Source organism: Lepus europaeus, chromosome 12 (assembly GCF_033115175.1).
Source record: "Lepus europaeus isolate LE1 chromosome 12, mLepTim1.pri, whole genome shotgun sequence".
Lineage (NCBI taxonomy): Eukaryota > Metazoa > Chordata > Mammalia > Lagomorpha > Leporidae > Lepus > Lepus europaeus.
Genome location: NC_084838.1, coordinates 468820 through 481070, shown reverse-complemented (window position 1 = coordinate 481070; position 12251 = coordinate 468820). Strand labels below are relative to the sequence as shown.

Genomic DNA, 12251 nt, shown 5'->3' with positions numbered 1-12251 from the left:
TCAGCCACAGCAATCTGCGCCAGAAGACCTGCGGATATCTGAAGGACACTCAGGAAAGGGTCCAAGGAAGGATAGCACGCCGGAACAGCAAACTCAGCCCTTTGAACCTAGCTCTGAAGTGACCAAGGTCCTGAGTCCTGAGCTGTCTAACAACCACAGAGAGGCCCATCTGTCCTGAGAGATGTGCCATCAGGCGGCCTCCCTGCTGCGTGTGCTCACACAAGCCGAGACAGCCGCGCCGTTGCAAGGTGACCTGATCTTAAGGCAGCACTGTCGCTGACATAGACTGCTGTCTAGGCAAGGTGTCAATCAGGAAATAAAAGAGCTGGATTTTTCCTGCAGTTTCTGTCCCTAGCCCTGTACTCTAACTCCTCTCCCTCCCATCTAAGCCAACACAGCCGCTTTCCCATGACGCACCCGAGTCCCCTCTGGCACCAACAGGACACCATGAACAGGCGTCAGTGGAGATGCCATGACCCCCACCAAACTCCACCCTTACCCCATTAAGGGGTCCACTAAACCAGGGGGCAGCTCTGCGTCCTCACAGACTCTCCTCTCTTCCCCTTAGGCAGCCTCCTGTCACGGGGGCAAAAGCCTGGAGGAAAATACCCGGGAAACATCTTCCCACAACACCTCCAGGCTCAGCTCCCAACCAGGTCCCAAGTGGGGGCATGAGAGCACCACAACCATGCCCTTCACTTAAGTAACCGCTGTCCCTCTGAGCAGTGACCCTGAGGTCTGTCTCCCAAGGAAAGGCCGATCACATGGGCAGCCCTAGCCTCTTCCTGTCAGCCTTTTCTAGCTTATTTTTCTTTTCTTTTTTTTTTTTCTTTTTTTTTTTGACAGGCAGAGTGGACAGTGAGAGAGAGAGACAGAGAGAAAGGTCTTCCTTTTGCCATTGGTTCACCCTCCAACGGCCGCCGCGGTAGGCGCGCTGCGGCCGGCGCACCGCGCCGATCCGATGGCAGGAGCCAGGTGCTTCTCCTGGTCTCCCGTGGGGTGCAGGGCCCAAGCACTTGGGCCATCCTCCACTGCACTCCCTGGCCACAGCAGAGAGCTGGCCTGGAAGAGGGGCAACCGGGACAGGATCGGTGCCCCGACCGGGACTAGAACCCGGTGTGCCGGCGCCGCTAGGCGGAGGATTAGCCTAGTGAGCCGCGGCGCCGGCCATTTTTCTATTTTTTTATTTGAAAGGCAGAATTAAGAGTTCTTCCATCTGCTGGTCCACTCCCCAGATGGCCACAACAGCTACGGCTAGAGGAGCTGGAAGCTTCAGCTGAGTCTCCCAGGTGGGTGCAGGGGTCCAGGCACTTGGACCATCTCTACTGCTTTCCCAGGCGCATTAGCAGGGAGCTGGACTGGAAGTGGAGCAGCCGGGACTCGAACCCGTGCCCACATGCGATGGCGGTGCTGCAGGCCGTGGCTGAACCCCTCTGCACCATATTGGCAGCCCCAGGTTTTTCTAGCTTCAAAGATTGTCTTAAGAGGTCTGATTCCCGGCTCGTGAGTAAACGCTTCGTGGTGTGGCTACAGATTGAGACAGCGACACTGCGCCAAACAAGCGCTGCAAGCCGCAGCGGGAACCACCACGGCAGAGCTGTGAGCGGGCCGCTGTCCACAGGGCCCCACTCCCGCAGTCCGTACCCACCTCCGGGCAGGCCTCTTCCTCCTCCATGGCTGCAAGGGTGGCACCTGGGGCGGCTGTGCGGTCAGCCCTTCCCCTGGGGCTCCCTTCCAGGCCAGATTAGGTTTGCACGGGAAGTCAAGTCTGCTGCAGACTCTGGTCTCTGTGGAGAGAACTGCCTGGCTGAGCCCTGTCCCCGCCGTGGCCACGGGGAACCGAGTCACTGGGCTCCACGCCGAGCAGGTCCAGGCAGGGTCCGGGCCGCCCCGCCAGGCCTAGGGCAGCTGCTCGCCAGTTTGTCCCTGACCGTCACGGCCAGGGGGCAGGGCCGGGGCGGGGCCTAGGGCTGACGAGGCACAGGACCCAGCGCGGTCGGACTCGGGGGACCCAAACCACGAACTTGGGGACCACGACGGCCCCGTCTGCGCCGCGAGCGGAGCCCCGCAGCCGGGCGCGCGGTGAGGGAGGCCCCGGCCCTCAGGAGGTGCTCCGGGCAGGCGGGGGCGGCTGCGCGCCCCGCCTCAGGGCTGTCTGAGGGCGACCCTGCCCCCAGCACCTCGGCCGAGAGCGCCGCCCCCGCCCCAGAGCTCCTCGGCCCGGAGCAGCGCCCTCGGGCGCGGGGCGGTGACTCAGGGCCCGCGCGCGGCCGCCCGGCTCCGGACCTCTCCGCGCATTGGCTGAGGCCCTTGCGGCCACGCCCGCTGGCGGGCGGCGGCAGCCAATCAAAGACGCCCTTGCTGCGTGGTGCCGGCGGCCGGAAGCGGAGCGCGGCGGTGGCCGGGGTCGCGCTGCACGGACCGAGCGGGGGCGGCGGGCCGCGTCTCCGTCCAGGTGGGTGCGCGCGCGGGGTCCGCGCCTCGTGAGCTCGGCGGGTGGCCGTGACCGTGGGTCTCACAGCTCATCTCGTCGCAGGGCACGCATGGGCATCCTGACCGCGGTGACCCGGGGCCTGGTCCGCGGAGCGGACCGCATGAGCCAGTGGACGAGCAAGCGCGGGCCGCGCACCTTCAACAAGGGCCGCGGCGCCAAGGGCAGCGGCGTGCGCGCCTCGGGCGGGAGGTTCGTGCCGGTGAAGGAGATGGCTCCGGAGTTCGTGGTGCCGGACCTGGCCGGCTTCAAGCTCAAGCCCTACGTGTCCTACCGCGCCCCCGCGGGCGCCGACGAGCCCCTGACGGCCAAGGCGCTGTTCCTGGACACCGCGGCCCCTGCGATCGAGAAGGACTTTCGAGAAGGTGCTTTCGACCCCGAGAACCTGGAGAAGTACGGCTTCGAGCGCACCCAGGAGGGCAAGCTCTTTCAGCTGTACCCCAAGAACTTCCCCCGCTGACTCCAGCCCCGGGGGCCTTCCCGCGCCCCTTGTCCATTAAAAGCCCTTCGCGTCCCCACGGGGTGTCTGTGTGGGTGGCATCAGGTAACGCGGCAGATTCCACTCACTGCCCAGGCAGGCCACGCGGGACCACAGCTCGGCCCGAGGTAGGGGAGCGGGGAAGTCCAGACAACCCGGCCTGCTGGCGTTCTGCACTTCAGCCACACGGCTCCTCCGAGACGAGAATGTCAGGGCGTCAGTTACTCCACAGTGAGGAGTGGGTGCCCTTAGCCTGCCCACGTCGCAGGCTAATGACCCCAGCACAACCCAGAAGCCTACATGTTTTCCCTTCGCTCATCTGCATAGTTTCATGGTACCACGATGATTTAAAATTTGAGACCAGGAGTTCCCATCTATTGATTTACCCACCAGATGCTCACAACAGCCAAAGCCAGGAGCCACAAACTCCATCTGGACCTCCCATGTAGGTGGCAGGGGTCCAGGTAACTTGGGACTTCACCTACTGCTTCCCAAGTTGTGTGTTTGCAGGAAGCAGGAGCTAAGACTCCAACTGAGGCACTTTTTAAAAATATATATATTTATTTGAGTTACAAAGAGATACAGAGCTCTTCCATCCACTGGCTCACTCCCCAAATGGCTGCAACAGCTGGGACTGGGCCAGGCTGGAGCCAGGAGCTTCATCCGGCTCTCCCTGCGGGTGCAGGGCCCAAGCACCTGGACCATCCTCCACTGCTTTGCCTGGTGCATTTCCAGGGAACTGGGTTGGAAGCAGAGCAGCCAGGACTCGAACCGGTGCCCACACAGGATTCCATAGAAGCAGCAGCTTTACCTGCTAAGCCACAACACCAGCCCCAAGGCAGCCACTCTGATGTGCATCAGGGGTGTCCCAAGTGCCCACTCCAAGGTGGCCTTTTAATGTCCATCCAGAGTTACTTCTGATGTAACAGTAACTTCTCAGACTTCTTTTAATTAGCATAAGCCAAAGGGCTAAGGTCAACATCCACCTGAGAAATAAGTCTGTGGGCTGGTACCCCAGTCACTGCCAGGTGGACACCAGGGCCTCTTCAGTGGTCCTGCAGGGAAGCCTGGCTGACAGACACTGGCTGCCTGCATTGGGCAGTTTCCTCAGCTTGGCTGTGGGGAGGGTCTTGAGCTCCGTTCACTTCCCATTTCCAAAGGTGGAGAACGTGATCGTAGAATGAACAGGTGGCCAGGAGGCTGACATCCAAGTTTGCCTCTTGCAGGTCAGGGTCCCAGTCCTGCGCCTTGGCTGTGGTGTGCAGCTGACTGCCGTTGCTGCTCATCTCACCTGTGAGTGGTAGGAGGCAGGCCAGAGGGTTGACTGTGCCTGGGGATCTTGGATGGTCCTCCCCCTTACTGGCCACTAGATGGTCGAGAGAGGGCCCCAGGGGCTTGTTTGTGGCTGTGTCTGCCGGTCTGGTTCTCTCGTTGCTGTGTGGAAAGGCCAATGAGGGCCCAGGCTGTGGTGAACAGGATGGAAGCCAGGACCAGTCGGCCCCATATACCAGCGAGCTGGGCATCATGTGGGACACCAAGACTGCTGCCTCCTGCTTCTCTGGAGAGACAAGAGCACAGAGAAATACAATGTCACAAGTGATCAAGTCCCCAGGTCTACCCTTCAAGGGAGACCCCAACCTGAGCAGCCCCTCCCTTATGAATAGTGTTTACTGGGCAGCAGCAAACTTTACTTTCTGTGTCCTGCAAAGGAATCAGGATGTGGACAGGTGGCAAAGAAACCCAGACATCACTTGCAGTGCTGGGTGTGCCTCAGAGAAGCCAGACAGGGCCATCGAACCACACGTGAGGGACATGTTTCCAGCTCAAGTCAAAGGCTTCTCGGGAATACGCCGCAGTTAAGACTTAAAGGATGAAGGGTAGGAAGGAGCTGTATGAGACAACGGGACACAAGCACGGCACAGAACCGAAAAAAACACAGCTCACCGAGGAGCCACAAACGGCTGTGGCTGTGCTGCTCTTGCCGAGGGCACCGAGAAAGGCTCTCGGACAGCAGCTGCAGGGTAGCGCACGGTCTGCCGCTTCATGCGGAGCTGTTACAGCCACGTGGAGGGTGGGGGGACTGGCACACAGCCATGCAGCAAAGGACCCCAAAGCCAGAGAGGGTGAGGCGTGGCCGTGAGGGGGCAGTGGTCCAAGAGCAAGGCCCCACACTGTCAGAGCAGCCAGGAAACTAGAGGGAGAATCGCTTCTGCTCCAGCTCCCTGGGAAGCAGCAGATGACGGCTCAGGTACTTGGGCTGCTGCCATGCACGGGAGACAGCTGGATGGAGTTCCAGGAGCCTGGCTCAACCCTGGCCCTGGCCACTGCAGCCATCGGGAGTGACCGAGCAGAAAGAAGCTTGCTAATTCTGCCTTCCAAATAAATAAATCTTAAAACAGGAAGACCTTTTGTCTGGTATTACGTCTTTTCCAAACATAGATGGAGTTGTGTAAACATTATTTCTGAAAGGTACTCCTTTCTTTAGATCTATTTATTTATTTTACAGGCAGAGTTACAGAGAGGGAGAGACAGATCCATCTTCTATCCACTGGTTTACTCCCCAGACTGCTGGTTCGGCCGGAGCCGAGCAGGTCTGAAGCCAGGAGCCAGAGCTTCTCGGTCTCCCACGGGGGTGGCAGAGGCACAGCACCAGCTCTTTCTCTCAGTATTCAGTATCTGCCTTTCAAATAACTTTTTTTTTAAAAAGATTTATTTTATTTATTTGAAAGAGAGGCAGAGACACAGAGAGAGAGGTCTTCCATCTGCTCCCCAATTGGCCACAATGGCCAGAGTTGTGCTGAGCCGAAGCCAGGAGCCAGGAGCTTCTTCCAGGTCTCCCACGTGGGTGCAGGGGCCCAAGGACTTGGGCCATCTTCTACTGCTGTCCCAGGCCATAGCAGAAAGCTGGATAGGAAGAGGAGCAGCCGGGACTAGAACCGGCGCTCATATGGGATGCCGGAGCTTCAGGCCAGGGCTTTAACCCACTTTGCCACAGTGCCGGCCCCTCAAATAACTCTTAAAAAAAAAAAAAAAAAAAAAAGTGCTACAGCACTCATTAACTACACAGGAGGAAAGAGCGCCCCCGTGTGGTGCCATCGGGCCAGCATGAGCCTGACAAAGTACACATCACCAGTGAGGGGACTAATGGCACCCTGCAAAGATGCGCAACCCAGCTGCAGAGACGCTTTGCAGTCAAAGACAGGAGCACAGGGAAAGGAAGAGGACGGGGAAGCTGCAGCAGGCAGCAGCTCTCACAGCAAAGCTGAGTGGTTACACTAGCACCAGCAAAACAACAGTGGGTGGTTGTGCGCTGTGGCGCAGTGGGTTGAAACCCCAGCCTGCAGTGCCGGCATCCCATGTGGGCACCAGTTCCTATCACAGCGGCTCCACTTCCGATCCAGGTCTCAGTGATGGCCTAGGAAAGCAGTAGAAGATGGCCCAAGGGGCCGGCGCTGTGGCATAGCAGGTAAAGCCGCCACCTGCAGTGCCGGCATCCTATATGGGCACGGGTTCAAGATCCGGCTGCTCCAGTTCCGATCCAGCTCTCTGCTACATCCTAGGAAAGCAGCAGAAGATGGCCCAAGTCCTTGGGCCCCTGTACCTGCCTGGGAAGACCCGGGGAAAGCTCCTGGCTTCAGATCAGCCCATCTCCAGCTGATGCAGCCAATTGGGGAGTGAATAAGCATATGGATGACCTCTCTCTCTGTAGTTCTGTCTTTCAAATAAATAAAATAAATCTTTAAGAGAAAAAAAAAAAAAAGGGAGGTGGGCTTGTGACATGGGGTTAAGCTGCCATTTGACATGTCTATATCCTAGACTGGAGCACTGGTTCAAGTCCCAGCTGCTCCAATTCCAGTCCGGCTTCTTGCTAATGCATGCTGGAGGCAGTAGGTAATGGCTCAAATGCTGAGCCCCTGCCACCCATGTGGGAGACCCAGATGGAATTCCTGTCTCCTGGGTTTGGCTTAGCCCAGCCCTGGCTGCTCCAGGCATCTGGGGAATGAGCCAGGGGATGGACCAGCAGTCTGTCACTCTAAAGTACATGACGTGAGTACATGTTACTGGAAAGGACACATTACAATGGTAAAAAGGGTGTCACATCAGGATGACTGGGAATTAGAAACTTCAAAAAGTTCATGGAAAACAGAATTTAGAAGATGTTTCTTTTGGTGCCACAATTGGAACATGCGCGTGATTTTTCCATAGCGAGCATTTTCTATGAGCATAAAAAACTCCTCATGTGCACATGCTGGGCTGTGAAAGAAGTCTCAGCAAATTCAGAAGGACACAAGGCAGGAAGACGACGTCAGTCACAGAAGGCGGGACCTTCCACCTACTGTGGACGTTACGGCACGCTTGTAACGGCCAATGAAGCGATCACAGGGAAACTGGGAAATACCTTGAAGTGAATGACAATAAATATACACCTGGAACGCGGGAAATGCAGCAAAAACAGTGCCCAGGGGAAATTGACTACCATGGCTGCCTCCTCAGTAAGGAGGGAAGACCTCAACTGCTGCAGAGCGAGCAGTCACAGCTCGTTCACCTAATGAACAGGAATGCCCCAGAAGCAACGGACATAGGGAGCTGCCGAGGAGGCTCCCTGCCGCGGACAGAGCAGAGCCGCTGCTGGCACAGCCCTGCACGGGAGAGATGCCATGTGGCTACGATGAAGATGAGATGGTTTTCTAATCGGCTCCCGTTGCGGGGGTTGGGAGGCAGTGACATGCATGTAGTTCATGAGCTAAGTGATGAGGGAGGGAGGTGCTGGGGTTCCCGTGCCCAGAGACCCTACCCTGAGAGGCTGTCTGCCCTGGCAGCATCCCACAGCTCAGGCACGAGCAGAGGTGCCCTAGACCAACGCTGGATTCCCCAAGTGTGAGAAGGAGAGCAAGACAAAGAGGTAGTGAGCAAAGCAGGGACATCGGGCCATGGAGGCCAAACTGCCTGCAGGCAGGAGGGTCACGGAGGCGGGCCAGGCTCCTGGGCTGTGAGGGAACGGGTGCAGCTATGGGTCACGGCAGGGTGTGGGGGGCCCTGGGAAGGTACAGAGGCTACGGCAAGAGCTAGGAGGCCGAGATCGGAGGCCTCGGTCCTGAGTCACGGGTGCGCGGTCCCCACTCACCCAGGGCCTTTTGGCAGTCCAGGATCTTAAAGCCACTATGCATGCAGGCCGCCAGGAGCAGGTGGTGCCGGAAAGGGTGCCACCTGAGCCGCCACACGCCGCCCTGCACGGGTGTGTCTGCCACTGGCTGCTTCATGTTCCGCGTGTCCCACAGCAAAACGTGCTCATCGTAACTGAAACCAAGGGGCACACGGGAAAGCCAGCTCTGACTCCCACAGGGGCAGGGACATCTCCCAGGGGACCCAGTCCACACACCCCTTGAATAGAGTCCCCCCTTCAGGTGCCCACCCTCAGATGGGAGCTGCTGGTCACTCACCTTCCTGTGGCCAAGACATGGTCCTGGTGGGGGCTGCTCTGGATGCTGCACACCCCCATCGAGTGTCTGCGAGCAAAGGCAGCTCCTGAGCCAGTGCCCAGGTGGGGACCACCCAGGCAGAGTGCCATGCAGGAGGGGGAGTGCCAGGCTGACCCCTCAGCCAGTTACCTCTTGCTGGTGAACAGCGAAGTGCCAGGCATCCGGGTGTCCCAGCCTCTCAGAAGGCCATCGTCTCCCCCTGTGTGGAAGCAACCCCATCAACAAGACTGGTGACAGAAAACCCCTCTCACAGGGAAGGGAGTTCCCGTGAGTGACTTTTCAGGATGCTCCAGACAGGAGAGCCCAGGGGTCAGACTCAGGAAAGCTCACTACTGAGGAGGGGGCTCGCTGGGCTGCGCCTACTGGGGAAAGAGGAAGAACGTGGCCATTATTCCCAGAATTCCCAGGCCACCCGTGGCTGAGCAGCCTCTGCCTGCCAAGAACTAGTTCACCCCAAGAGTCCCTAGGCAGGGACTGCACTCGGGAAGCCTAAGGCTCTGGAAACTTCCACACCCCCCAGTGTCGTGTTTTGTTGTAGGAGTTGTTTACTTGAAAGGCTGCATTACAGAGGCAGAGGCTGGGAGGCCTTCCATCCACTGGCTCCCTCCCCAGACGGCCACACTGGCCAGAGCTCGGCTGATCTGAAGCCAGGAGCTTTCTCCGGGTCTCCCATGCGGGTGCAGGGGCCCAAGGACTTGGGCCATCTTCCACTGCTTTCCCAGGACATAGCAGAGAGCTGGATCGGAAGTGGAGCAGCTGGGACTCGAACCGACGCCCATGTGGGATGCGGGCACTGCAGGTGGCAGCTTTACCTGCTATACAACAGTGCTGGCCCTTACCCCCATTTTTTTTTTAATATTTAATTTATTTATTTGAAAGACAAAGAGACAGAGAGAGAGAGGTCTTCCATTTTCTGGGAAACAGAAGCTGCTCGTTTCTCGCTCCCACTTGAGCAACCCCAAAACACAAGACTTTCTCCTATGTTTCGTTTTTCTTTTGGAAGGAAATCCCACAAAATGAACATTGTGCCCACAGGATCAGGCAAAGAGCACGGGACTGAGTGCTGGGAGCACACAGCAGCTCTGCCTCAGGACACCGCCCTCCAGCACCGCGGAGGCCGCTACAGTTCCGAGGAACCCTGAGTGAGGCCTGCCAGCGACAGCTTCTGTCGCAGAGACCCCGGCTGCACCAGAACCTCAGCCTCGGGATGCCTGCCCGGCAAGTCAGAGGCAACCGTGACGCCCGGGGAGGAAGGCTGACCTGAATACACGACGTCAGTCCGCCAGTAATTGAAGGCAGCGGTCCAGGCCTCGAATGCGTGGGCCTGCCAGGAGGCCGCACGCTGCAGTCCCGAACCCTCTTCGTGCACCATCAGAAGGTGCAGCCGCCCCTTGGAGTCACTGCTGATGATCTGCAAGGGCTGCTCACCGGCACTAGACACAGGGAACCAAAGAAGCCCGGCTGAACCTTACCAACTGGCAAGTGCTCCTGCAGGAAACCAGCATCGAAAACATCATCGCTATCAGCCTAAAACATGAAGTCACCCAAACAGCCAAGATCAGGAGCCCTTACCTTCCAAGCTTCCCAGGAGACCAGTCCAGGGACAAAGCCAGACACTGCTCGTCCAGGCCAAGGCTGGACACCGGCTGTAACGTGCAGCTGCTGTCCTACTGGAGACAAAGGGACTCCCGCTCAGGTAGCCATCGTCCCACAGGAACAAAGTGCCCGAGCCACAGAGGCACACTTCCGCCTGGCGCTAAATCCCTGCTCCACGCCAGGACCCGGCAGGAGCCCTGGAGTTCACACACCTGGGAGGAAATTCTCACACATGACCTGGGGCCAGGAAGTCTGTGTTTCACACTCACTCCCTCTGAGCACCCCTAGACACTATCAGCTCCTATGCGGGCTGCACGTGCTCGTCACCCTCAAACGGCCTGTCTCCAGAGAAGGGACGGGGAGGCCTTTACTCTGGTTTCCATCCCAGGAACTGCAGTTCCTCTCCAAGATCTAAACAGTCCGGCAGGGGCGGGCACTGGGCACAATGGTCAGGACACTTGTGTCACAGATCACTGCCTGCGCGTGAACCTTTTGATCCACACCCTGGGAGGCAGTGGGGGATGGCTCAAGTACGTGGCTCCCTGCCACCCATGTTGTAGACCTGGGTGAGTTCCCAGCTCCTGGCTTAGCCTGGCACAGCCCCTGCTGTTGTATATGCAGGGAGAGCACCAGCAGGTGCAGGAGCTCTCCTCCTCTCTCTCAAGTGAGTTGAACACAACTGGCGGACTTCATTGCGTCAGCGGCTCCGGGCAGGCTGCGCTTGGGTGCTCCTGCCCAGGAGAAGGTTCAAGATGTCGCCTCCCTCAACCTGAGACCAAGGCCACTGTTCTGAGCTGGCCGGACCCACACCGGCCTCACAGCGCCTACGTCGCGGTGTGTCCACTGCCGGCTCTACCGGCTACCCCGCTGCCCGGAAGAGCAGCGTCAACCCAAGCCTGTGGGTGCCCGGGAGCTCCTCACGGAGTAACAGCCAAACCGACAGCCGCGGCCCCCCGTGCAGAGGCACAACTCGGGGGAGACCCGCCCCGCCGCCCCGCCGCCGCTGACCTCGGATTCCACCAGGCGCAGCAGCTCCACGGATCCGCCGGCGTCGGCCAAGCCCAGGAGGGCGGAACCGGCCACCGGGACGTGGCACCTAGGGAGAGAGCGCGGGCGTGGGGACGCGGCCGGGCCCCCCGGCCGCGAACACCGAGACCCCAGCCCCGGGCGGGCTGTACCACTTGGCGTCCAGGATGGCAGCGCCGTCTCTCCGCTGCGCCTCCGCCAGCGGGGCTGCGGGGCGGCCCCCGCAGAAGCTGTACAGGTAGAGGCGGCCCGCGCGCGTCTGCGGCCCGGAGGCGTCCGGCGGGCTCTGCGGGGAAGGCACGGGTGTCACCGCCGGCCCGCGCCCGCCCAGGGACCCCGCGGGAGCCCGCGAGCACGGCGCACCTGGGCCTCGCGGCTGGCGGGCGCCGACCCGGGCGCGCGCAGCTGGTAGGTCCCGCACGCCAGGAGGTGCCTGCGGCCCCGCAGCGGGCACCAGGCCACGGCGTCCGCGGTGAGCTCGGTGTCCACCGCCTGCAGCAACCGCACGCGGCCGCCCCTCATGCCGCCTGCAGCGAGGCGCGGACCCGCCACCCGACTCCGCCCGAGCGCCGGGGCGGGACTTCCGGCCCCCGCGGCAGCGCCGCTCCCGCCCCCTGCCGGCCGGCGGACCGAAGCGCCGCTCCGGAAATGCGCGGCAGGCACGTGGCGGGCGCCGCCGCGGGACAGCCGAGTTCCCCGAGTTCCCCCGAGGCGCAGGAAGGTGCTGCCCCGGCACCGCAGACAACGCGATCTGTCCGAGGCGAGGCCGTTGGGCACGCCTGGCGCGGCCGCGACGGCGCCCCTTCCGGAGGAAGTCCCGCCCCCACGGACAGGACACGCCCCCCGCGACCTCGGACCTCGGGGTCAGACGAGGGACAAAAGCCAGCCGCGGGTGCCGGCCGCGCCTCGCAGTGGGCGGGAAAGCAGGAGACCCGACCGCTTCTCCCCGCTGCATGGCCGGGGGACCAGGGCACGTGGACAGGCGCCGGAACCCGGCTGACCGCTCCCTCAAGGGCCACACCGGGCCTCCAGGTAGGAAGCGCAGTCCACAGGGACCGTAGCCACGCCGGCTGGGAGCCCCAGCACACACTGCAGGGCCCACACAGGGCCAGGCTGCTCTGGCGTCGTCCTGGGGACCAAGGCCGGCTGGACCCCGGCCACAGCCCTGCACCACGGCGGG

At 60.6% G+C, this 12251-nt stretch overlaps 3 protein-coding genes across 3 annotated transcripts in view; 1 reads left to right on the top strand and 2 right to left on the bottom strand.

Moving 5' to 3' along the window:
- PNPLA7 (patatin like phospholipase domain containing 7) overlaps positions 1-2275 on the bottom strand; it is an 87603-nt gene extending 85328 nt beyond the window's left edge. Inside the window, 1 exon segment of the mRNA XM_062207170.1 lies at positions 1649-2275. Coding sequence (XP_062063154.1) covers positions 1649-1675 — 27 coding nt within the window. The 5' untranslated portion in view covers positions 1676-2275.
- Positions 2276-2377: 102 nt separating this feature from the next.
- MRPL41 (mitochondrial ribosomal protein L41) lies at positions 2378-3009 on the top strand. The gene is made up of 2 exons (XM_062207167.1): positions 2378-2455; positions 2537-3009. The coding sequence occupies exon 2, from the start codon at positions 2544-2546 to the stop codon at positions 2949-2951; it is 408 nt and encodes a 135-aa protein (XP_062063151.1). The 5' UTR covers positions 2378-2455; positions 2537-2543; the 3' UTR covers positions 2952-3009.
- Positions 3010-3511: 502 nt separating this feature from the next.
- Positions 3512-11613, bottom strand: DPH7 (diphthamide biosynthesis 7). Its single transcript, XM_062207150.1, has 9 exons — positions 11435-11613; positions 11224-11357; positions 11054-11141; positions 10022-10116; positions 9710-9882; positions 8579-8648; positions 8411-8476; positions 8095-8267; positions 3512-4527 (listed from the first exon to the last, which is right to left on the bottom strand). The coding sequence occupies exons 1-9, from the start codon at positions 11591-11593 to the stop codon at positions 4016-4018; spliced, it is 1470 nt and encodes a 489-aa protein (XP_062063134.1). The 5' UTR covers positions 11594-11613; the 3' UTR covers positions 3512-4015.
- Between the last annotated feature and the right edge of the window lie 638 nt (positions 11614-12251).